This window comes from Crocuta crocuta, unplaced genomic scaffold, assembly GCF_008692635.1.
Source record: "Crocuta crocuta isolate KB4526 unplaced genomic scaffold, BGI_CrCroc_1.0 scaffold163, whole genome shotgun sequence".
In the NCBI taxonomy this organism is placed as follows: domain Eukaryota; kingdom Metazoa; phylum Chordata; class Mammalia; order Carnivora; family Hyaenidae; genus Crocuta; species Crocuta crocuta.
Window position 1 is genome coordinate 1444821 of NW_027529533.1, and position 26221 is coordinate 1471041.

General features: G+C 39.9%; 2 protein-coding genes across 2 annotated transcripts in view; one reads left to right on the forward strand and one right to left on the reverse strand.

Annotated features, from left to right (window-relative positions):
- PYGL (glycogen phosphorylase L) overlaps positions 1–536 on the forward strand; it is a 50747-nt gene extending 50211 nt beyond the window's left edge. Inside the window, exon 20 of the mRNA XM_077761253.1 lies at positions 181–536. Within this exon, the coding sequence (XP_077617379.1) occupies positions 181–357 (177 nt within the window). The 3' untranslated portion in view covers positions 358–536. The remainder of the gene's footprint in view (positions 1–180) is intronic.
- A 25-nt stretch (positions 537–561) lies between these two features.
- On the reverse strand, positions 562–24738 carry ABHD12B (abhydrolase domain containing 12B). The gene is made up of 12 exons (XM_077761252.1): positions 24677–24738; positions 23440–23542; positions 21718–21837; positions 19730–19760; positions 16252–16297; positions 16016–16145; positions 15572–15609; positions 11441–11520; positions 3025–3107; positions 1888–1966; positions 1190–1308; positions 562–1064 (listed from the first exon to the last, which is right to left on the reverse strand). The coding sequence occupies exons 1-12, from the start codon at positions 24702–24704 to the stop codon at positions 1037–1039; spliced, it is 885 nt and encodes a 294-aa protein (XP_077617378.1). The 5' UTR covers positions 24705–24738; the 3' UTR covers positions 562–1036.
- Between the last annotated feature and the right edge of the window lie 1483 nt (positions 24739–26221).

Genomic DNA, 26221 nt, shown 5'->3' on the forward strand with positions numbered 1-26221 from the left:
AACAGCACAGTCTGCCCTATCCAGCTCGCAACTGTGAAACAAATATATTTCTGATTCTCCACAACTTATTCTTGTCATTTTCTCCATGAAATGTGCTTGGATATACTTGGTCTAGCATTTGTCATAAAGTTTGATGGGCACTTAGGCTGTGGCCCATATATGTGTACGTGTTGTTTACAGAATCCAAAGGCCTGGAACACAATGGTACTCAAAAACATAGCCGCCGCAGGGAAATTCTCTAGTGACCGAACAATTAAGGAGTACGCCAGGGACATTTGGAACATGGAACCTTCAGATCTCAAGATTTCCTTATCCAGTGAATCTAGCAATGGGGTGAACAAAGCCAATGGAAAGTAAGTTGTAAAATGTCTCTAGAAACAAAATAGCGTCTTACTGGATTTAAACACTTTTACAACATTCTTGAATTTTGTTTTGTGTGTTGTCAGCTAATAATCTAGTTAAGAATTTCTGGGCACTGGAAGGAAAGTATATGACTGTATTAGGGCCAAAAATAAAGTGTCAATTGACAAGGGCTACATGCGTGCCAAAACTTGTTATTTGATGGCAGATTGAGTAGTATGCTAGAACTTTCCCCGGTACTATTCAGCTAGAAGTTACTTGGAATGTTTTTAATTCCATTTAAGTTTTCTAAACTGAAACTAGTTATTTAACTACATTGGAGCACCTTCCTTACACTTTTTTAAGTCCCAACCACAGACCACCTTATTCATAAATCTCCCCAGAATGTTTAATAACCACACATTTTTAGATGGGATCCAAATTTTACCAAATTCTAATGATTCTGTATAGTGAGGTTTCAGTTTGTTCCACAAAGGAAACTGAGATCAGCTAAGTGAGAACTTTCAAAACACCTAGCATCTGTGCTTTCCATCTTTACTAAAATGGCAGGTGACCTGTAGAAATGTCAGTGACTTCAGCTTATCCAAGCAGCCCAGTGCAGTTTCACATAAAAAATATATACCATCGGTGATGTTCAGACCAAGCCTTTGCTGCAGGTTTCCATCACTCTCAGCCCTCATGCCCACTGTTTGCTCAGGAAATCTCTGCAAAAGAAAAGACCTAGTTCAGTTCCCTTGCCTTCTCTACTTCCTGGTCTATGTAAGCCACAGCAGCCCTAATTAATTGCCTTTAAGGGAAAGATAATCACATGTAGCAAAGCAACTCTTACCTCACAGCTCTTAACAGCATGGGGCTTTTACAGAGCAAGTTATGGTGGAAGCCGGGAGGGAAGATCACCATCTTGACCCTCTCTTTGTTCCTGTATGCATTATGTGCGATTTCATAGAGCTGCACAGGACAGAAAGACAGAGACTCAAAGGCTGACAGTCAACGGTGGTGTTTTTCTAGTTTAATTTTTCTAAGAGGGTACAGAGGCAGCCATCTTGGGGAGGCAATCTCATTAAGTCAGAGATAAGGGAGCCTCCACTTCCTCCCCCATCTGGCTGCCTCCACAAGTGAGGAACTGAAAGCTGCACAGCCGACACGGAACAGTGACAGGACCTCGTCCTTCTCCGCCAGCACCCTCCCTGCACCGGCACAGGAATGCAATGGACCAACTCTGTTTGTTGACATCCCATTTTTAGTGCCGCTTGTGGGAGAGACTACATGGAGATTCCCATAGCGGCATGGGATCTTTAGAGAAAGATCCACAGATGACGAACCAGGGTCCACCACAAACACTCCTTCAGCTAAGTAGCATAGCACACTAATGCTTCTTTCACGCGCCAGGCAGCACAGCTATTTAGGGGTGTAGAGAGTCCCTCATAATGTCACAGACCCTCCTGTGGGCTCTCATCGAAGTGCAGGTAGATGAGAAAATGGTGAGATCAGTATGGTATGTTTTAGTCAGCACTGGGCTTAGTTTACCTTTTTTCCAAACTCCAACGGCACCGTGTTGTCATCCTCACCATGTAAGATGAGAAGGGGAGAAGACAGGAATTTAACACTAGGGACAAGTAGAAGACAACATTCGATTCAAGAATTATACGTTGGGATTTCTCTTCTGAGTTAAAGCTTTAGCGAAACATGTGGTTTGCCTTAAAATACAGGATCTCTCCTTCCTTCCCTCCCAGGAATGGCAACTTCATACATAATAAGCTTCATATAGTAACTGTTTCTTTCCAGACAAGATTATCTCTCTTCTGTTTACTCAGACAGTTTAATTAGGTATTTAATTTCACTTATTTCTATATGATTTTTTTAATAATGAAGAAGAAAAATATGAAAAACACTGGAATATTTTAATTAAAAGACCATATTAAAGAAAATAAAACAACTCAAAACCCAGAAATAACAAGAACCACCACAGGACTGAAGAGAACTCTTTGTAACAATGTATTTACTTTTCCGCATAAAGAAAACGTGATCAAGTTTAATCAGCTTCCTGGTCAACCTCCTGGTTTTTATAACAAGAAGACTTGTTCCTCACTCTAGCAACTTCCTCAAACCATACTTCCCAAATTCTGATCCCCATCCACCCCATCCCAGTGACTTGCTGTTACTCCTGGGAAGGTTAGATCCCTCAGGTGTGCTGACCTAGAGAAAGAACGGACAACAATGGCCCAGTTGCAGGCACTCTTACATTCTCCAGCTGCAAGAGGCTAACCTGCCAAATTTTGGTCATTAGACTCGCTTTGGGTCAGTGGGCTGGATGGTGGGTGGGCTTTGGTTACACGGGGAATGAGGCCTAGAGGTCAGGGATCCAAGTAACGTTAGGCTAGACCCCAGAGCTCCTTTAAAAGGTCCTGATTTCTGATAGATGCTAAATCTACAACTCCCTTTATAACTTCAGAGAAAGTACTGAATTGGTGAAGTCATCAAATTAGACATGGGGAAAATATCAGATACTAAAAATCTGTGGACATATTACCCCCAAAGCCTAGTGCCCATCTAAAAATTCTCATCGACCCATTCAGTAAGTCACATTTTTTTTTCCCCCGCCCCTCCCCCACCTAGAATCCCACAGATACAGTTATAAGGGACATCTTTTCATCATTAGCTTACTTTTCATCATTAGGGAAGACTATTTCGTCTTTTCTCAGGGCATCCATAAGTGTGCGTAAAAATCTTGGAAGTTTCCGATAAATCTATTTTTTAAAAAGGAAAAAACATTAATACATGGCCTATATCTGTGTCATTTATTATGGTTTCCTACATGAACTATAGTAATGTAGAGAGCAGCAACTTTCTACATATAATAAAAAAAAAAAAAACCCTCATAAATCTAGAAGTAACTCATGTCATTGTAGAAAAATTGGGAAAATACCAAAGGAAGAAGAAACAAATCACACATAATCCCCATTATCCACAGATAATCACTGTTAACATTTTGTTGTTTCTGCTTCCTATCTTTCTTTAAAATACAAATAGCACCACTATTTTTCTTCACACTTGTAAAGAAGCAGTGATATCCATAATCTAAAAATTGCTTCTATGGTGAACATAATTTACTGGTTTAGTTGTGAAACAGAATATTCTGATTGTGAAAAATTCTGATGAAAGTATACAATACGTAGAAAATTGGTTTTAAATTATTGAAACATTAGAAACATTAGAAATTTAACGTTGCAGTACTTTAAAAGGGCATTTTAGGTTTTAACAAATGACCACAGGACTCCAAATATAAAAATTATCATTCTAAAAAAAAAAAAAAAATTATCATTCTAAACATACTAAACATACTGAATTTCCTCTTGAGTGGCAAATTATAGTAAATAGAAGGCTAGCCTAATTAGCTTTTACCACTTTTTTTTATTAAGTCAATAAGTAAATTTTTTATATGTCCCAAAAAACAACCATTTCAACTGAACATGAGGAAAAGACAGGAACCCCGAGCAATAATATTGTACCTTCGTCACAGAATTCCAACCCTGCCTCCAACCTGTATCCCCAGTGCATTCATTTCCCTTCCACCCCACTGCCACCCAGCCTGGCCTACCCCCGCCTCTTGCCTGGATTGTGCCAGCGGTCCTGTGTGGCTCCCTGCTTCTACCCTCAGGCTGCTAGAATCCAGTTCCCATGAGGAATCCGGAGCTGTGGTTTTGATATGCAGCTTGTGTCACATCCCTCATTTGTTTCACATTTTCCAAAGGCACTACCTTGGCCTTCAAGGCCCCACAGAATGTGGCTGCTGCGTCTCTGCCCTCTCACTAAGCCCACTCCTGCCCGCCCTCAGGCCCTGCTGCCTTCGGTTCCTGGAACATATCAGGCTTGAGCCCACCTCAGCTCAAGACCTCCAGGTTTTCCAATGACAGCCCCTAATCCTGCAAGTCTCAGCTCAGATGACAGTTCTTCAGAGAGGTTTTCTCTACCACCCGCCACCTCCCCACCACCCAGTCACTCCTTGTCACAGCGCTGCTCACTCCTGAGAATCAGCTTAATGTGTACTCGTCTTCTCTCTGTCTCTCCAGGAAGTATATATACTTCCTAGGAGGTCAGGACACCATCTGCTTCCAACCTGTGGTATTCTCAGAACCTAGAAACGTTCCCGGTACCTAGCAGATACTCGATAACTACTTGCTAAAGATGGAATGAATCTACTGTGCAAATATCCCTGGCATACACTGTAAGCTATTATCTGTCATTTTCATCTTAGTGTGACTTGAATTTCATGCAGTTTTTATTCCTTGGAATAGATTTGCTAAGAGAAAAGACCAGAAGAGCATCACATGTATTCCTCTGTTGTGCCCACAGGGGAGTGGGGAGGAAAGGGCAATGTAATAAATGGGGCACTGCCAAAGAAAGGAGATGGGTAGATAGGTAGGCTGGGGTCAGGAAAGACGAACGGCTGCTTCACAGTTTAGAAAGAAAAGAATGATATTCATTGTAGAAACAATTTTTAGGTTCTGCATATCACTGCCCCTTTATGATATGGAGAAACTAGAGTTGGCAGACAGCATATATCATTTGTTGTAGTCTCTTGCTATAAACTGTAGTGATAGAGAACAGCATGTTTCTAAATATAATGAACTTAAAAAATGTGTTTTCCTGATTTTAAACAGTAATTGTCATTGTAGAGAAACTGGTACCGAACAGGTATGCTGGGTCCAGTATAGACTAACGTCTGCTTCACAATTTTGGCTTAGGCCTGCTGTTTTCAGAAAACTTCCATGTTTTCATGGGATTTGTCTGGCTTGAATGGTCTCATGGCATGTGATTTGCATCCAGCTGCAACCTGGAGGTCCTAATGCCCCTTTTTCTTTTTCCCTCCTGTTACCCATAACTAAGGGCAAGATTTCTTGTTTTGTTTTCTTTTGTCTTCGTCTTCTGATTCTGCCATCCCTGGGATCAGGACTCCTCTGAGAGGAATTCAGTAAGAGAAGCCCTTCAGCAATTCATCTCAAAGTCCAAAGGCTTAAAAAGAATGGTGGCCCAAGTCAGTCTACTCTCATTCTTCCTTACCAGCCAGAGGTGCCTCTTGAAACTCAGGGGTCATCCCATCCCCTCCAGCCCAGACTACAGTGATGGGCATCTAACTGGTCTTCCTGCCTCCTCTCTTCTGGAATGCCACCAAGTAAATGTCCTTCAAAGACCAGTTATGTGAAATGTATGGTCACAAAAGCTTTGGCAGTACCACACAAGCTACTTAAAAACAAAACAAGGAACTCCTATCTTGGCTGCAGCCCATCCACATCTGGCCACAATCTTTCATTCCACAGACTGCACAGTTCCAATCTATCCTCTTGGAGTTAGAAGATAGGACTGAGTCCCATTTCCTCTTCGTATAGGGCATGTGACAGTTGGGCAAGCCTCTGAGCCGCCATTTCTCTCAGCTCTAAGTAGAGGCAGTGATACCAAAGTCAGTTGCTATGAGGATTTAAAAGGATGACAAGTGTACAAGACCTCTCCTGGAAGCCTTCTATGACTCTCAGGTATTTTATAACACAAAGTTGCCTCACTCCACCATGTGCCTTGGCTTACATTCTCCCCTCCTCTCTGTGTTTCCTAACTGCTCTCCCTTACCCTCAAGAAAGGAACTTAGAGCCTATCTTATGGTCTTCACTGACTATACCTGCACACGAGACCCTTTTCTTCCCTGAATTCTTCCATCCCTGAAACTATTGTTCTGGGTCCCACACTAGCACTTACCTTAATCTACTTTGCAGTAGAAAACATGGGAAAGGAAAACGTACATTGTTTGAGCGCCCACTAGCAGCTGGGTACTTTGCAGTGATTATCTAACTTAATTTAATCTTCTAAACAAACATACGCAGTATCAACCCCCTTATGCAAAAATGGGAAAATTCCAAGAAGGGAAATGACTTACCAAGGTCATAATTGTTAATGGCAGAAGCCAAATTTCAGCTCAAATTTGTCTGGCTCCTCAGCCTATGCTCTTTTTTCCACTGTGTCACACTGCCTTCCAATTTTGACTAATGAAATTGATTCCAAAGTGACATTTGGAAATCCTGCCATTACTTTATATCCACTATTAATTTCCTGTCTCCCCAAGTAGACAGGAAGCTTCCTGGGAGTGAGGACCCATGCCTTTTATTCTATTCGTATGTCTCATACCACCTACAGTTTCTTATTTAACAGTCATGTTCAGAGTAATGAATGGCACTGCACTGATAGGAAAATAGTTAATGGTCACTCAGTGCTTACTTTGTCCCAGGAACTATTACAGATGCTTTTCACATAGTAATTTATTTATCACAATAATCTGGAATAGGTTATTATTACCCCCATTTTATAGATATGGCGATTAGAACATTAAAAGCAATTAGTCCAAGACTATACAGCTGTTACATGACAGCCTTGGAAATCAAAGCCAGCAAGTCTGTCACCAGAGCTATGATTCTTACAGTCAACATGATACTACAGAACTCCTACACTTCTAAACCATAAATGTGGCTATTAAACTAAGGTTATATGACATTTTTAATTAAATTTCAAACATAAAAATATTGCAAGATTCCCAGCTTCTAATAATAGAAGAATTGTTACAAACCAAACCTTTTGCCCAAGATAACTAGAAAAGCTGGAAAAAAATATTTTAAAAACCTTTCAGTGCGGATGTCAGAGACCTACCAAGGCAGTGAGATCTTGAGTGGTCTAGATCCCAGGGAAGAGGGACTCTCAGAGAGGTGAAACTGACATTCAACACCACTTTTCTCCTGGAGACATAGCCCGAAAGTCAGGAGAAAGCAAAACAGTAGAGGCAAAAGAACACAAATAGAAACAGATGACACAAATAGAAAACATAGTAAGAAAGTAGATTTAAACCTAAGTATATCAACATTACATTAAGTAGACTAAACACTACAATTAACAGACAAGAGTTGTGGTATTGGAAAAGAAATCAAAACCCTACTATACGCTGCTAACAAGAGATATTTGTTAATTAAGATTTCAGAAAAGTTTAAAGTCAAGGGATAGAAAATGATACATCATGCAAACACTATTCGAAATAAAGGTATATTAAAATCAGACATGGACAAAGTTCGCTTTAAGTCAAGAAGCATTATTAATCAAAAAAGGGATATTTCATGATGAAAAAAGGATCAATTCACATGGAAGATACAAAATTACATTATTACTAGATGTATCTTCCTAATAACATACCTTAAAAAAGCTAGAGCAAAGATTGACAGAACTAGAATAGAAATTAACAACTCCAAATGATGACGAGATATTTTAATACTCTTCCCTGGGTAACCAATAAAACAACCAGTCAAAAAATCAGTGAGAATATAGAAGAATTGAACAGCATAAATAATCTTGACCTAATTGACATATATAGAACACTGCACCAAAAACAGTACATATTCTTTACAAGCATATGGAACACATGCCAAAATTGGCCATATGTTGGGACATAAAGCAAGTCGGAATGAGTTTCAAAAATTGAAATCATACAGAGAGAAATAGCAGATCATGATATAATTAAGCTAGATATCAATACCAAACATAACCAAATCCCCAAATGTATAGAAATTACAAAATTACTTTTAAATAGCCCATAGGTCTAGAGAGTCAGAGTATTATAAAATATTTTGAACTAAATAATAATTAAAATGCACACATTTGAAAACATGTGGGATACAGCTGAAGAGTGGCTTTGGTGTAGTGTGCCTTCATGCATAAATTAGAAAAGAGGAAATACTGAAATAAATTATTCAAGTATCATCTCTAGAAACTTTTCAAATATTGTTTAAAGTTTATTTATTTATTTTGAGAGTCCTAAGTAGTGTCTGTGCTGGGCCTGATGCAGGGCTCGATACCCTGACTGTGAGATCATGACTAGGCAAAAGTCAAAAGTTGTACACTTAAAACTGACTGAGCCACCCAGGCACCCCAAGAAACCTTTAAAATAATAAGTTGAATCTAAAGAGAATAGAAGAAAGGGAATAATTCAGGTAAAACCAGAAATTAATAAACTAGGAAGCATTTAATATAGATAATCAACAACGTCTGAGTTGGTTCTTTGAAAAGACTATAAAATAATTCTTGCTGTAAACACTGGCTGTCCCCTTTCTTCTTATCCTTGGATAACAGAAGCCATTACCCCTGGAAGGTTATGTCACCTTCCCCCAACCTAACCTCTAACCCTGAGGATAGCAGAAACCACCACCCCTGGTGACTCAAAGCTTAGAGTCCCATGTGGATTAAGCCAGAGCTACACTTTACCTCAAGTCACATTTTGTTCTGCTCTTTCCCCTTTCCTATCCTACAACCCTCATTCAAATGACCTTGCAGGTTTTTCCTTTGGGGTACTCTCTCAATAAATCATCACATCAATATCCCTGCCATGGGTTCTGCTTCTAGAAGAACCTGACCTAAAACTAAAATTAAGAAAACCTCAATCAATGAAAATAAACTTACAAATACCATGTTCATAAATTGGAAGATTCAATATTAGGAAAGTATTGATTCCCCCAAGTTATAGACCTAATGCAATTCTAGTCAAAATCCTAGGAAGTTTTTTATAGAAATTGATAAGCATATACCAAAATATATATCAAAATACAAAGGATCAAGAATAGTCAAGACATATACCGAATAAGAAGTAAAAAACTGAAGAACTTACATCACCAGATATAAAGACATAAAGCTATAGTAAGAGATTGCAGTATTCATATGAAAATGAATAGACAGACAAGGGAAAGAAATGAGAATCTACCAACAGACCTATATATATATTAAACCGTGATATATGCAAACATTGGCACTGTAGAGTTGGTTTGTTTAGTAAATGATATGAGACCGAAACTAGATATCCACATGGACTTCTACCACCTACATGTACAAAAGTCCATGTGTAAATTACAGTTGTAAATATAAAAGGTGAAACAATTTCTGTAAGATAGCATAGAAGAATATCTTCATAATCTTTGGTACTCAGAGTTTTATCAGATAGGACACTTGTCTTAAAAATATTAACCATGAAAAATAGTTGATAAACTGGTCCACATTAAATTTAGGAACATCTCTTCATCATAAGATATCATTCAGAGAGTAAAAGGCAAAATAAGTGAATATACTTGCAATACAAGTAATTTTTCTAATGACTTATCCTATTAAAAAAACTACAAATAAGAAAAGACAATTTAAAAATGAGCAGAGGACATAAACAAGTATCTTACAACAGATGATATCGAAATGACTAATAAACGTGAAAAAATGTCCACCTTCATTAGTCATAAGGGGAATACAAATTAAAACCACAATGAGATATCCATACAAGGGCAAGGATATTAAGCAATTGGAACACTCACACACAACAGGTTGGAGAGTAAAGTAGTACAGTCACCTTGGAAAACTGCTTAGCACTGTAATTACTAAAGCTGAACATAGGTATATCTTACTATCCAACAATTACACTCCTAGGTTATACTTCGATGAAATGTGTACACGTTTGCAGAACACATGTTCGAGAGCATTCATAACAGTGTTATTAACTACCCCAAACAGAAAGCAACTGAAATGTCCATAAACAATAGGTCAATAAATTGTAGTATATTTATACAATGAAATACTATTTGGTATTATGTTCAATATTATATAAATTATATATTTATACCGTATAATATATAAATTATAGAGTAAATTATATAAAATTATATTGCTCAGAGAAGCACACATCGGCAGTAACACTATAAAGAAAAGCTTGGATATGATAACCATAAAACTCAGTACAAGGATTATATTTAAGGTGAGGCTTATTGGATTGGGAAATCACATACAAGAAACTTCTGCAGTGCTAGTGATACTAATTTCTAGACTTAAATGATAGCTACATGGATGTTCTGTTTATAATTAATTATTTGTTAAACCATATATGTCTCTACTGTGTTAAATTTCAAAATCAGAATTTCAAAAAAAGAAACAAAAGTACATGGAAAGATTGTACCTGAATTATACCTAAAAGTTAGTGAATGTAGTAGTAATTACTCAGAGTAATATAATAGATGTTCATTAGTGGTTACCTTAAAATCAATATTTAATTGTCTAAAACCAAGTGAAAGTGTTTTATTGTATCTTAAATGATTCAGAATTCAGTATCTTCTATTGTTGAGGGGATTCCTATATTGAGACGGAGTTTATAGTAGAGTTCTTTTCAAGATTATGTGGTTTTGTGAACTAGCTGTCCCAGGAAGTGATGAGCTACCTTCTCCAGAAATAGTTAAGCAAATTAAGAAATTTCTATCATGATTTATTGTAAAAAAAAGACTCCAAAGTAGGCAGTTGGATTAAAGTACCTTTAAAATGCCTTCTAACATTAACCAACAATCTAAAATTTTGGGTCATGTTGTCATGTATCCCTTCTGCGAATCCTACTACTCTCTTTCTCTTTCTCTGTCTCATTTGCCAACATTTATATGGAGGCATGACTCTAAGCAGTTGAAGATGACGCATGGAATTATGAAATTAATAATGAAAATATGAAATTAAGATAATCTACATAACAGATTTTAAAATGACACCTATTTGCCCAATTCTTTAAACTTTATCTTCTTGGGAAGATTATCTTCTCTACTTGGGATATGTGTAAAACCATTTGGTAGCTTCCTTGAATTCTCTATGGACTATTTTTAATCATAAAATAATGAAAAATATATGGCTGACAATCATAGGGCTAAAAATGATGCATGAGAGGCATGTTTTCACTTTAAAAAGAAGTGTAATAAACTAACCTAAGTCAAGTCTATTTAAAAACTACATGATAAAATGTACAGTTAATGGAAGAGGGGGGAAAAGGTTTAGCTCTTAATAAGCCACTATCTCAATTTATTAGAAGAAAAGAAAAGAACTAGAAAGTCCAAAAGCCATTGTGCCCTCCTTCAAAAGCAACTGGCTAATAACTTGTCTTAGGTTAGAATAACTTAGAAACATATACTACCAGAAAATGATTAATAAGCATAAGTATGTGGAAACAGCCTACACTTTGACATCTTGTGAAAATGAATCCAAGACTCACCTTTAACACGGGATAATTGATAGTTGCAACCCATATGTTGGTAAATGGAGCCTCCAGGATAATAGCATCAACTGGGAATCCTTGAAAATAATAAAAAAAGAAGTAACTCCTCTGTCATATATAAATACTACCTCTCCTAAATAAGGAGTCCTAAGGTCTTGTACATGAATTACCTGTGCCAAAATTATTTGTGAACCTTATTAATAATGCAGATTCCTTGACACCACACTAGACTTGAATCAGTCAGAATCTTGAGGGGTGGGGATGAGAGTGCACATTTTTTTTAAGTAGGCTTCATACCCAGCATGGAGCCCAGTGTAGGGTTTGAACTCACAACCCTGAGATCAAGACCTGAGCTGAGATCAAAAGTCAGATGCTTAACTGACTTGGGGCACCCAGGTGCCCCAAGAATGCTGATTTATTTTTTATTTTCTATTTTTTATTTTTATTGCTTGTTTGTTTGTTTGTTTGAGAGAGAGACAGAGTGTGACCCAGGGAGGGTCGGAGAGAGAGGAAGACACAGAATCTGAAACAGGCTGTCAGCACAGAGCCCGATGCAAGGCTCAGACTCACAAACCGTGAGATCATGACCTGAGCGGAAGTTGGACGCCCCACTGACAGCCACTCAGGCGCCCCCAAGAATGCTCATTTTTAACAAGCACCCCCACCCCAAGAGATTTCTATGTACATGATTGTTGAAAACCACTACCTTCTAAAACATAAACTATATTTTCTATGACTTAGATAAATTAAGAAAGCAAAGTATTATAGGAAGGGAGATTGTTCTGCAGCCTATTGTTTAGAAAGTACGAGAAGCTTACTAAGTTGTTTTAGCCAACACTCCCTCTAAGAACAATGAGAAAAGTGTCAGATAGGGATATGTATCTGTATATGTACACAGTAGTCCCCCTTTATCCCCAGTTTCACTTTCTGCAGTTTCAGTTATCTGCAATCAAGTATGGTCCAGAAGGAGATAATCCTGCTTCTGTCATATTATCAGAAGGTCAGTAGTAGCCTAACACTACATCACAATGCCTACATCATTCACCTCACTTCATCTCATCATGTAGATATTTTATCATGTCACATCATCATAAGAACTGAGTATAGTACAATATTTTAAGAAAGAGAGACCATGGTTGTATAGTATACTGTTATAATTGTTCTGTTAAGTGTGTTATTGTTAATCTCTTACTGTGCCTAATTTTTATTTTGATAAAGAGTGCAATTAGGATGGGGTCAGAGAAAGAATGCTATAAGCACAGAGCCTGACGTAGGGCTTAATCCGATAAACCGTGAGATCATGACCTGAGCCAAAATCAAGACTCAGATAAGTCAACCAACTGAGTCACCCAGGCACCCTCTGCCTAATTTATAAATTAAACTTTATCAGGGGGCAGCCTGGAGCCTGCTTTGGATTCTGTGTCTCCCTCTCTCTGCCCCTCCGCTGTGCCCCCACATTCTCTCTCTCTCTCTCTCTCACTCAAAGATAAATAAACATTTTAAAAAATTAACCTTATCATAGGTATATACATATAGGAAAAACATTATATACAGGGTTTGGTATTATTTGTGGTTTCAGGCATCCATTGTAGGGCTTGGAACATATCCCCTATGGATAAGGGAGGACTACTGGTTGTATATGTATCTGTATCTGTATGTGCATATGCATATGTGTATGTACATGTTTGAAGGCATCTCAGGGCCACTAAATCAGTGAGATTTTGAGAGCCAATAACAAAAGAAAAATCAAGAGTTTGAGCTGCTTTTCTCCTTAAAGCAGTTGAAATTTCGAAAGCAACAATTGTGGCTGCTCTTACAGGCTTAGATCTAGAGAGAACTTTCAGCATTTCCACAGGACCAGAAGGACAAAAATTAGAGTTCAGAATCTGACAAGAAGCAGGGCTCAAGTAAATTTCTCAGACTTTTTGTTGGGACTTAAGAGGACTATACCCTGGGAATAATGGCAAACTAGAAAGAGACCAGCTGTCATAAAGACTGATTCCCAGCTTCAACCAACTCAATTTTTGATTGGATTAAGGTGACCTCCCTTCTATTTTAACTGCCTTTCAGAAGAAAAGTAACTTTTGTCTGGAATATTATCCCTAGTCCCTCAAATTACCTCTACAATTTCCATAAACAGTGTCTAGCATTTAATGAAAAATAAGGAGGCATACAACAAACAAAAACAAAAACATAAAGAGGCCAAAAATACAAAACAACAACAACAACAGATAATAGAGATCAACAAAGGAACTAGATATTGGCATTATGATATATCAATTTTAAAATAACTTATAAATGAAGTATAACAGTAAAATATTTATTAAAATTTTAATATTTAATAAAATTTGATACTACATAGTGAACTGTGTAATATGTCAAAAGAAAATATTTAAACTGGAGCACTGGGGTGCCTGGGTGTCTCCATTAGTTAAGTGTCTGACTTCAGCTCACGTCATGATCTTGAGGTTCATGAGTTTGAGTCCTGCATCAAGCTCTGTGCTGCAAGTTCAGAGCCTGGAGCCTGCTTGAGATTCTGTGTCTCCCTTTCTCTCTTCTCCTTCCCCACTCATACTTTGTCTCTCTGTGTCTCTCAAAAATGAATAAACATTAAAAAAAATTTTTTTTAAATCAATATAAACTAGAGCACAAATAGAAAAATGTCTGGAAACCCCAGAAAAGAATATTGGAAACATACATGATAAGGAAACAGATCAAAGAAATACACATAATTATACTCCCAGGGGTAGACACAATATTTGAAGATGTAATGAAGAATTTTCCAAAATGGAGGAACATTAAGCCAGAGTTCAGAGGTACTATGAACCCCGAAGCAGGACAAGTACTAAGAAACACATACCTAGGAAAATCACAGTAAAAATGCTGAAAAACGAAGATAAAATGAATCTCAGAAACAGCCAAAAGAAAAAGTAAACATTATCTTCAAATTAAGGAGCAGCAGTAAGACTGGAATAGCAAAAGCCAGAACAAAATGGATGATGTCTTCAAAGAGCTGAAATAAAATAACTACCAGCCAAGTATGCCCAATGAAAATATCCTTCAAAAATGAAGATAAAATAAAGATATTTTTAGGCCAAAACTGAAAGAATTCTTCACCACAGACAGGCAGAACAAAAATCCCAAATTAAAGCACAGAAATGGTAGAAATAGTAAAAAGCAAAGAAATAGCCAAATCTAAATAGTGACTTTATAACATAAGGATAATAATGTTTTATGGAGTATGTAATGTAAAGAAAATTAAAATACATGATAGCAAAAGTTCGTAGATCAGGGATGTAAATAGAATTAAAGTGCTCTAAGGTCATTTCATCATCTAAGAAGTGAAGTATTCATTTATGCAAGAATTTAGGTCAGATAAATACAGCATCATCAACACTGCAGGAAGTGTGTGCAGGGAGTTATGAGAGCTTAGAGAAGCAGGAAATAATGTCTGCTCTATTTCCATAACTAATTAAGACTGCATATAGCAGGTGACTTGCTTTAAAATGTTTATGTAACTCAAACTGCCTGTATTGACAAGTTAGGTTCTGAGATAACGCAAGAGAACACATGCTTTTAATGTACATCAAAATCACCTTCTCCTATTCACAGAGATTCTAATTCATGCAAACAGCTAGGATCAAGGAACCGCGTGCTTATAACAAGCACCTCCCAGAATTCTGATACAGGCAGCTCTCAGAGCACTTTGGGAAACTGACATAAACGTGATGGAAGAAGGGCTGCAGCAAGCAAGTCCTGCTTGTTACTTTATAATGTATTTTTTTCCTCCCCTATAATGCAACTTACTCCACAGTAACGTTTACTTCACAATGAAGGCTTTTTCAAAGGTAATTTTAACTCAGGTGGCTCTGTGGCACAGTGGATAGCGCATTGGACTTCTAGTAACAAAGGTAATTTTAACTCTTCCGATTTATTTTTAATTTCATGATCTTGAAAAGCATCTATTGTTTTATATTAAATAGAAAAAAAGCTTATTACACTATCAAAAACTGTCTGAGCTCAGGGTGCCTTAGGTATCTCTGTATTCCAAGCGTGCACAGTAATCCATAGGCTAGTTCTACTTTCCCACCCCAAGCCAAGAAATGATGTGTGAGCATTTTATGGTACCTTTCTCTTCCAGCACTCTTGCGGCGTTGGTTGCAACTCTGTAAAGCAATGAAAATTAGTACATATGTGAAGCAGTAACTTAACAGTCAAGTAAACAGTACAAAATGCAGCATCTAGTATGAGCATCTGATGAAAGCTCTGGACCCTCTGGTAGAACACAGACACAAAATTTTGCACAGGATTTCAAGGAGTTCCACTGGCCTTAATTAAGAATCCTTTTCTTTAAAACTCTGGAATGGGCTTCAATGTCATAGATAACCATACAGCTACACCCTCCCACATATTACAAACAGCCACACTGAGATGGCAATGTCTCTAGCCACGTGTGGGATGCGAGAGAAACCAGAGCCCCCTCTCCTAGCTCAGTCCTTCATCCTCTGCTCACTGCTGCCTTTGATAGGATACCAAAGTCCCAAAGACCCACCATCTTCAGATCCCACTTACCCTGTACCCAGAGAGTGGCCCCAGAGACACACAGGGGTGCTACCACTTCTCGCCTTCGTCCACTCATAGACACAAATAGCATCTGCAGTCAGTCCCTCCTCTGTGGGCTTCCCCGTGGAGTCCCCGAACCCTGGCAGTAAGGAAAGGCAGACACAGAATCACTCCCGCCAAAACCAGGGCCATCAAAACCCCTCCTGTTTATCAAAAAGTCTTTATATACTGTTCTTAACACATACCTCTGTAGTCCACGGACAGGACATGAAAGCCACCATCGCTCAGCACCTAGAAGACAAAGGAGCTGTTATCATTTTAATTGGAAGGTGTAAACTGAAAAGGTGGTATAACCTCCTCAACACTTCCATAAACCTTGTTGTGATGGTTTCACAGGCAGGGAATAGATGAAATGTGCCGTCTGACTTCAAATGTGAGAAGGTCAGACTCAATGGGAAAGGAGGGAGGCCGGAGCAGAGCAGGGTCAGACAGCCTGCTAAACCCCCCCCCCGCTGTGCCCCTTACTGGCGTGTGACCTTGAGCAAGCCACTAAACATCTGAATATGTAAATATTATTCTGAAAAGTGAAAAACACTAGTAGCTACCTTCAGGATTGTTGGAAGACTATGTGAAATGACGTATTAAACTATCTTGGTGCATAGTAAATGTCTGTTTCAAGAATTCCCTTGAGAACAGAAGGTCTACAGTTGTAGCAGGGAGTTAAATAATGGGAAGATATTTATATTAAATATGAACAAAGAGTTAATATCTGTCCAAAATAAACAGATCGCCTGATTCCGTGAACCCACTGCCAAGCCCCATGTGGATAAATGAGGAAGGAATATGAAAACATAATACGAAAACATGAATTACAAAGATAGACAAAGAGAAAGAAAAAAGGGACAAAAATGGACCATGCAGATCCTTTTTAAAACTTTCCTTAATCCTCACAATAGTTCCTAAAAGGTAGGTATTATCCCCATTTTATAGATAAAGAAATTGAGTCCCGAAGGGTTTAAGTAACTAGTTATTGGTCACCCAAATGGCTAGAGGCAGAACCAGGATTCACACCTGGGCCTGCTTATGTCCAAACACTGTGCTTTCCCTGCCACAGCATAGATGTAAGTAGCTGAATCTCACTAGAAATATTTAAATATAAATCCAGGGGTGCCTGGGTGGCTCAGTCGGTTGAGCATCTGACTTCGGCTCAGGTCATGATCTCACAGTTCATGGGTTCGAGCCCCACGTCGGGCTCCGTGCTGACAGCTAGCTCAAAGCCTGGAGCCTCTTTCAGATTCTGTATCTCCCTCTCTCTATGACCTTCCTCTGCTCACACTGTCTCTCTCTCTCTCTCTCTCTCAGAAATAAATAAAACATTAAATAAATAAATATAAATCCAGCCAATAATGATCAGCTTAACGGTAACCCACAACCCTCAGACCAACTATGTCCAGCCAATAATGAGAAACTAAATAAAGCTTTTTAATATCTCCAAAATAGTTATCCAAGACACAGAGCAGTTAGGCATCCAGGGAAATTGGAGTATTCATGTGTTCACTGTAAATTGAAAGACCACTGATGAAACAACTCAAGAACAGTAACAGATCTCACTCCTAAGAATTTATCTCTAGGAAAAAAAATCCAAAAGAAGAATAAACTAAAGGCTTAGAGTCTTCTCTATCAATATTATTTAAATGATTTTAGCGGGGGACATATTGACTTTATAATTAGATAATGTCGTATCTAACAACAGTGGAATAGTTAAGTAAATAAACAATTGTCTATAAATATAATGGAGAATGATCACCTTTTAAATTAGTGACTGATAACTATGGGAAAACATGGAAGTATGTTTATAATGTAGTATTAAGTAATAGCACAACATAAAAGTACATGCAGATGCTACCATAGTTATATAAAAACTTTATATAAAGATATAAAGACTATAAGGTGGGATTGCAAATTAATGAAAACAGCTGTGTGAGCGATGAATGAATGAGAGAACAAATGAGAAAGAGGGAGGGAAGGAAGGAAGGCAAGAAGAAAGGGAAGAACAACAACATAATAATAAAGATTTAATTTTTTTAAGTTTATGTATTTTGAGAGAGCCAGAGATAGCACATACATGAGTTGGGGAGGGGCAGAGAGAAGGAGAGAGAGTCCCAAGCAGGCTCCACACTATCCGCTCAGAGCCTGATGCGGGGCTCGAACTCATAAACTATGAGATCATGACTGGGCCCAAATCAGGAGTCAGCCACGTAACCAACTAAGTCACCTAGGTACCCCAAGATTTAATCTTTAAAGGAAATCATTCATTCAAAGAAGAGAATGAAGGGCTACGATGTTTGGTCAGGCTGGGAAGTGATGACCATGGCACAAGGCATCCAGAGTCGGCTGGGAAAGAAGTTATCAGACCTTCCCCTCCCACCCCAACTACCAGCAGCATGACCTGGCTACTTTTTCACACCTACACCCATGACTCTTTTCCTTCCTGTGCACACAGGGGATATACAATTCAGCTTTGCTAAGAGTGGGAGAGGAAAAAAACCTGTGTCCTCGTGGACATCAGTTTCACCACCATCCAGCCTAGGAAGTGTGGAGAGTGAGGTGCAGTAGAAAACAAACCTAAATATTAATAGACGGTATCATCCCAGGCAGAACTGCATCCAGCCCACCACTCCTCCGCAAGAGTCAGTCTGAGAAAGCAGTGAAGAAAGGGAGGAGTAGACCAGAGAGGAGTCTCTTGTCTGAACAAGAGAGGGGGGAGGAAGGGGGCACCTGGCCATACTGGGTCCCACTAGCGCTGGCACACCAGGAAAGGGCTCTGAGGTGGGAGCTGGCATGTGGGAGGAGAGATCAGGTCCTGTGGCCAATACCTGGACAAGCAGCCCGGTCACCTGAGGGAGAGGTGACCCAGTCGGGGTGTGGAGATGAACAGATAGCTGCCCTGCCAGCCATGAGTCAGATACGGCTGAGTGGAAAGGCTGCTCCCTCCCTTGGAAATGCAGGGGCCACGCCCCACAAGCGATAGTCATGTCGCAGGCTAGTGAGAAGAGCGGTGTGGCCAGCATCCCACTTGCAAAACCCTTCATGGGCCTGAAGTCAGAGCCTGAATGACTTTTTTTTTTTTTATGTTTATTTATATTTGAGAGAGGGAAAGAGACAGAGAGGGAGACACAGAATCTGAAGCAGGCTCCAGGCTCCACGCTGTCAGCACAGAGCCTAACACGGGGCTCAAACCCTCAAATCTTGAGATCATGACCTGAGCCAAAGTTGGACACTTAACCAACTGAGCCACTCAGACGCCACCCTCCCCCCAAATGACTTTTAAAAGCAGACATTCTATGTCTTTATCCTCTATCACCAAAAGAAAAAAAAGGGAGTGAGTTTCCCACAGGAGTAACTTGCACGTTTAATCTACTTTCCCAACCCTCCCCACCAGCCCTTAGAAAAATCAAGTCCAACAGGTCTTCAACTCCATCTGGTGATGAAGGTATTATATTTATGAAACTATTTTGGTTCTCAGAGATGTTCGCTTCTGTTTTCGTCCCCCGTGGTGACTGCAGGAAGAGAAATCCACGTGTGGGACTTTGAGCCCCAGACACCAAACCCACTCTCAGGACCTCTCAGTAGATATCCATGCTGAGAAAGATCTATGGCCATAGCCCAGAAGAGAATAAATAAAGACATAAAACTGGTACCTTGAGACTCCTTCAGACATACCTTTACGAGCCTAAGTCTGTGAGAAGCTGCCCTGTGGAAGAGATAGGGGAAAAAAAGAGCAAGAATTAGGAATTACAATGACAAATTCAATAAAAATCACTATCATGGTTTTGGCATCTGATGTCATGCCTTTCTTTTTCAGGTTAGAGAAATAAATAACTAGGAGAAAGGGAAATGGTTTTTGGTGTCATAGCCCACATGGATGTGTCAGGGTGAATGACCAATGGCTCCCCACTGCTGCCGTGTTCCTCTAAATGGGTGCTGGATGCCCAGATGCCAGTGCTTCTCAAAAGAGGCACGTGATGAATTATTGGTAATCCACCTCCTTTCACTGCTACACAGCAAAACTTACTGCTAAGAATACTTTTAGAAACTAAAGGAAAATCAGTTCCGGAAAATGGCTTTTCAGAACAGAGGATGACATGGCCATGTTCGCTAAACTAAGATGTGCCTGTACCCTGTTCACTGTGCCATTAAGTACAAGATGAAATGAAAGAGAGAGACTCACAGCCCTGAAGGCACAAGAAACATGTTTTCCCCCAAATAGCCATATCATCTACTCTGTATTAAACGCAATAATAAAAAGGAAACAAAGACGATTCAAAAGGCAGTGGATTTTTCTAAAAGCTATTTGAATTTTGTTTTAGAGCCAATGTCTTCAACTTTCATGGATCATGGAGCCCTTAAAACATGTAAATAAAGCTATGGGCCCATATTCCAGAAAAATAGATCCACACTTGAAATTTTCTATACAATTTGGTGAAGGAGGAGGTTCATGGACCCTCCAGGGTTTCTCTGGATCCTAAGTCTAGAACCACTGTTTTCAACAAGGTTTTGGTAACCTCCCATTTGGCCTTCTTTTGGCTCACTACTGCAAGTAGCAAGTTGAGACTTCTGTCAGGGGACAGGAGGAAGCTGGGGCTAACCCCAGAGCCAGTAAATCTGGGATAACAGCAGATTCACACAGAGGGGCAGACATCAATGTGTGGGCCAAACGATCCTTTAAATACATACATCTTAGCACCATGCAAAGTTTGCCCAATCAGAACAATGTTAAACAATGTTGAAAGATGTTGAATTTCATGGGAAATCTCTGTAAATCTCTTTCTAAAATGGACATCCTGAAAGCCCTGGCTGCAAAGGCAAGTCTTGAGAAAGCCATCAAGACAGAAAAAGACAGTGAGAAAAAGAGACACAGGCAGTGGAGCCTAGGGGCAGATTCCAGAGCTTGTCATTTAGTGTGCAGTGTCCCTACAGAGACCGAGCTGGGTCTGTAGGTCTCTCAAGCATGTCACCCCTCCCCCAACCCAAAGCGATGCAGTCACAGCTGATAATCATCACCAATGACAGGCCCACTGAAGGCTCTGGCAGCACATCAAAAGGGAGCAGCACTTCAGGGAGGCATTCTTTGTTACAAAGCAAAGATGGAACAGAGAGTGGGCTGAGGCATCGGTATGCTAGACTAGAACCAGTCAGATGGTCCCCAGTACCAATGGTCAGAATTCCAGATGATGTTTTGTAGGGAGTCCATGCATTTGATTAATAGGATGCATGCTAAATCAAGGAATCTCCATGTACTTCTGTGAGAAGACCATTGATATGGAAATTGCTCTCCTTTCCCCCATATCTCATGCCTGTTCCCTTTCCAGTCATCCATGGGCTCTGCTCATCATTTCAGACACTCTTTGGGAGTAAAGGAACCACTGCTGCCTTTGAAGTTGGTATCCGAATTTTGGAAGTTAGTCTCCCTTTCAGTTAAAGATCTATGTTAGTCTATATATAGAATATGTAGTTGTTTGTTTGTTTGTTTTAAGAGAAGCCGATTGCCAGAACGCCCTCAAATTTCAACAAAGGAGAAAAGACTATATGGAGGCCTGCTTACAGACTTGAAAACTGAGCTCTGCCTTTTATCCCCCCATGGGGCTGAAATGCTCCCTCTCTATTTAGAAAACAACAACAACAACAAAAATCCAAGCAAAGGCACTGACCTGCTTTCCGCGCTGCCGTGAAGATATACAATAATCGGGTTGCCATCATGAAGGGCTGCTTCGTACCAGCAACGGTCCTTTCCCTTAGCATCCTCACCCCGGCAGCTGGGAACCGTGTGCCTGAAGAGCAAGGAAGGGTTTTAACAAACATGTACAGAGGGAACTGGCTTTCCTACCCAAAGTTTGACACACTCCTTCATCAGAGATAAGTGTTTATATATGTATAAATATATATTACATATTTACGTATAGACATTTCTGACTAATATATACACATGGTAAAAATTAAAATACAATACCATAAACATCTTACAGTGAAAACCACTACTTCTCTACCCCACCTCCCTCATGCACAGAAACAATCCCTTGAAACCATTTACTGTTTTAGTTCTTCCGGTGCCTACACCTATTAATCTTCCAAGACTGCAATTCTTAGGTGCCGTCCATTGAAATGAAGTCCATTGGATGGAAACAAGTAAAAGACAATAGATATTTGTCACCTGCTATTTGTTTGGCTGAAAAAACAAGTTCAAAGAATTTAAACGGAATTCAATTTAGGTAGGAGAAAGGAACTTTAATATGAAACAAGCTATTCTACTCAAGAAACCAGTGACCTTGTAATTTTAAACACCTGCCAGAGAGCCCGTTCCTCCCCACTGTTAAACCAGTGAATGAACCCTGAGGACACAAATCCTACCACATGACATATCACAAAGGGACCTGGAGAATTGGCCACGTCATGATAAATCTTCAGTCCTCTTGACCATTTGGGCGCGGAAAGTCCAACATCAAGCCCATCGGTACTGAGAGGACAGGCATCGCTGCCAGCTCAATATGCCAGGGCAAGAGCAAAGAATAAGAAGATTTTCAAATTCCAGCACAATTAGCTGAACCATACAGTGCAGATTAGGAAGAGGCTATGTGAACCCATGTTGGTTTCTACACATTCTAGGATCACATGTTGGAACTCAGGGAGAAGATGCATAAAACAGGACACTGGAAAACTGGCAGCCAAGAACCAGTAGTAGAACCAAACAGAAAAACATATTGACATTAGCATACAAAAAAAGGCAATAGAATGCTCATGATTTTGACAGTTGAGTGTCTTTTCTGTGTCAAGCACTGTGCTAAGCAGTGAAAACCCACCAACAAAGTCACCTACGAAAGTTACAGTCTTGTAAAGAAGACTGACATTAACCAAATAATTGCACAAACACTGATTAAATTCCCGTGCGAGTAACCAGAACAAGCATAGGTGGTCACCTGTGCCTAAAATGGGAGATGAGGCAGGGCTTCTCTGAAAATTAGCGAATTACCACTGGAACAGAGACCCTGAAGATGAGTAGGCAGTAAGCTGGGCGAAAGGAGGGAGCAAAGAGAAGTGTTGTCAGCAGAGCATATCCTGTGAGAGTGTGGCCTAGTGTGCAAGGAGGCTAGCAGTTCTGTGAGAGTGTGGGAGGGCTGGTGTGGAATAAGGAAGAAGGGTGAAGTGGGGCCTGGTGAAAGACCCAATGCACAGGGCAATATCCAAAAGACTTTGCACTCCAAGGTGAAATTACTGAGAAGCAAATTCAGGTCAAATATCAATACAAAGGGAAGGTGTATGGAACAGCAAGAAACACCAACCTCTCCACCGGTGGCTAACACCGTGCTGCTCACCGGCGCCCTTGTAACGTGAAAACCACATCCCTGACGCGGCCCAGTGTCCCTCCGTGCACTCACCAGATTCCCAGAATCACCCCAGGTTCAACTCTGATATAGAAGTTCACCGTGTGAGCAATCTTTAACTCCGGTTTCTTTAAATCCACAAGAAAGGGTGCTTTGACTAGAAAGCAGAATTCATTATCAACACCCCACATCAAATTCCATGTCTTTTAATCACAATCGAAAAAAAGTAATTAGTCTCATGGTTAACATGGTTTCTAAGTTGCAAGCCACTACACGAAATTCCTAGCAAAGTATTTTACTTTATAAACTAGGACTAGCCCACAGGAGAGGTGCCAAAACAAAAACAAAACAACAATAAAAACAAAACAAAAAAACCCTAAAGCGAGATTTTAAAATAGCACCAGTGTGATAGGGCATAATAGAGTTTATTCAATCCGTAGCCTAGTCTCAAGCTATAAACAAAGGAGACCATTCCCCTAAAAAGGTAAGAGTGTCTAGAAGAAAGAAATGAGTATTCTGCTACCTATGGCAAGCATTGTTTCCACTAAATAAAATCTAACCATTAGCCATAAAGCATGAGATGGCCAGAATCAACATATCTGTGGGGACAAACAGGTGAGAGCATTGCCTGTGTGCTAGAAGGACTGTTTGTTGTTACATTGTATAGCATTACATTGATTAACGGCATGCGTTAATCTAACGGCAGTAGAAAAAACATGGGAAAACAGATTCCTCACGTCAGTGTCTCCCCACCCCCAGCTCTCTGCTTTCTCTCTCTTTCAAGGGGTACGGGTAAAATGAAGAAGCAAGAAAAGAGAGAATCCACCAAGCAGTAAGGAATCCATATTAACAGCTAATTCAGATACTGAGCTCCTGAACTGAAACCTCCCCCCAACAAGGCCATGTTTTTCTATCCATCTCCCCCCAACAGTTTGCAAGGATTCATGCTAGACCCCAGTTCTAGTGTTAAACAGGGTTCAGACCATTGAAATCTAGCCATAATTTTATTTATTTTTTTTGAGAGAGAGAGAAAGTGTGAGTGAGGGAGGAGCAGAGAGAGAGAGGGTGAGAGAGAATCCCAAGTAGGCTCCACACTATCAATGACACGGGGCTCAAAACCATAAACCATGAGATCACAGCCTGAGGTGAAATCAGACGCTTAACTGACTGAGCCACCCAGGAGCCCCTCTAGCTACAATTTTATAGCTTTTTCATTGTCACAACTTAAAGGGCAGTGAGTTCTTTATCTGGGAAAATATATATACGAAATTAATGAAAGATATATACTTACAAAAATTTAAAAATATTAGCATGTTCATCAAAGGAGGAAAAATGTATTCTTTTAATGGTTTACTAGTAAAGCTGTTGTACAGAGCAGCAATTTTTCTTCCAAGTGTTGAACAGGAATGTGGAATAGATCTGCAAGATATTGTGAAACAAAAACAAGGTATTCAAAATCAGCCCAAATTTTGTCTTGGTTTGGTTTTTCTCTTAACAACCAAATAAAATTTCAGAGACTAACACTGGGAATTACAGGTGACTTGACATTAAAGCAAAATGCTCTACAGAATTGCATGTCATTTGGACATATCACGCCCGGGCACAAAAGGAAGGCAATAAATCAAGACCCTAACCAGCTACTGAAAAAGCTCAGGTTTCACAGACCGGGGTTGGCGGCAGCGGGGGGGCATGAATGTTCTGTGTTCAGGCCTGTTCCCTCAGGGCATCCCCAAAGAAGACCAAGCCTGGACCCCAAAGTCATCAGGAAATAGGATTCAGACTATTAACAGGTGCCACCGTTTTTAATCACATCACAATTTAGTACTGTATGTGTTGACTATGATTAGTCTACAGCAGTGCATGAAAAATCACCAAATCCCCAGGCTTCCGGCTGGGTCTTAGGATGAAATGAGCCAATGAAAGAAAGATCCCTACTTCTGATGTGACATCCCAGGTAAGAGTGACCATGAGGAGCAGGGTGGGGAGCCGGGGAATACCTGGAGGTTGTTGCTACATGAGGGCGGGGTTCTGGTCAGGAAATGGGACACAGCAGGCCATGCACATCTTGTTTATTCTACTGTTTGTTCCCATGACACAAACCACCTAAACCCAGGGCCACCAGCAGGCAAGTTAGTTAGGACTTGTCCATGAGGAGTCACTAATGCCACCTCTGTCTCAAGCCACATCTCTTAGGAGGGCTGAATGTCTACTACCTTTGAGAAAGGAGGGACACAGGAAGTCAGTGTCACCACTTCCTGCTTCCAGTTTTTATCCACATCATCTATTAAAGAAATCCCTTTCGTTTTTTCAGTAAAAGATTGCCCAATGTAATCAAATCATGAGGTTGTGGGACTAGAAAGCATTTTGAATGCACTGTTTCCCCCCAAACCCCCGCCCTGATTTCTCTGCTAGACCAGAGCCTTTTAAAAGATAGCTGTTGTTACCTGTAGATTGCAAATGAGGAGGCTGAAAAGTTTAAGTAAGCTCCCCAATGCCACAGAGCCAATGAATGGCTGAGCCATGTGTACCCAGGTCTGTATGGCCCCAGAGTTCTATGAAGCTCTCCAGTGAGCTGTCACAGTCCCAGTGAATGCTGCTTGCCACACAGGCAGGCACAAATGAACCTGGAGAATAAGGCTGGCTTCTGGCAACAAAATTCAGTCCTTAGAGGAAGTTGCCTCAGGACCCCCTTCTCACCTTGTGCACCCTTGGCCCTTCTTAAGGTCCATTCTTCCTCCCACACTCTTCTCCCTTCCTGTTCCTGTATTCTCAGGAGCCTTCTGACCCCAGTGTCATTAAAGAAAGTCTTCTAAAAAGAATTTCTCCCTCAAGTGTT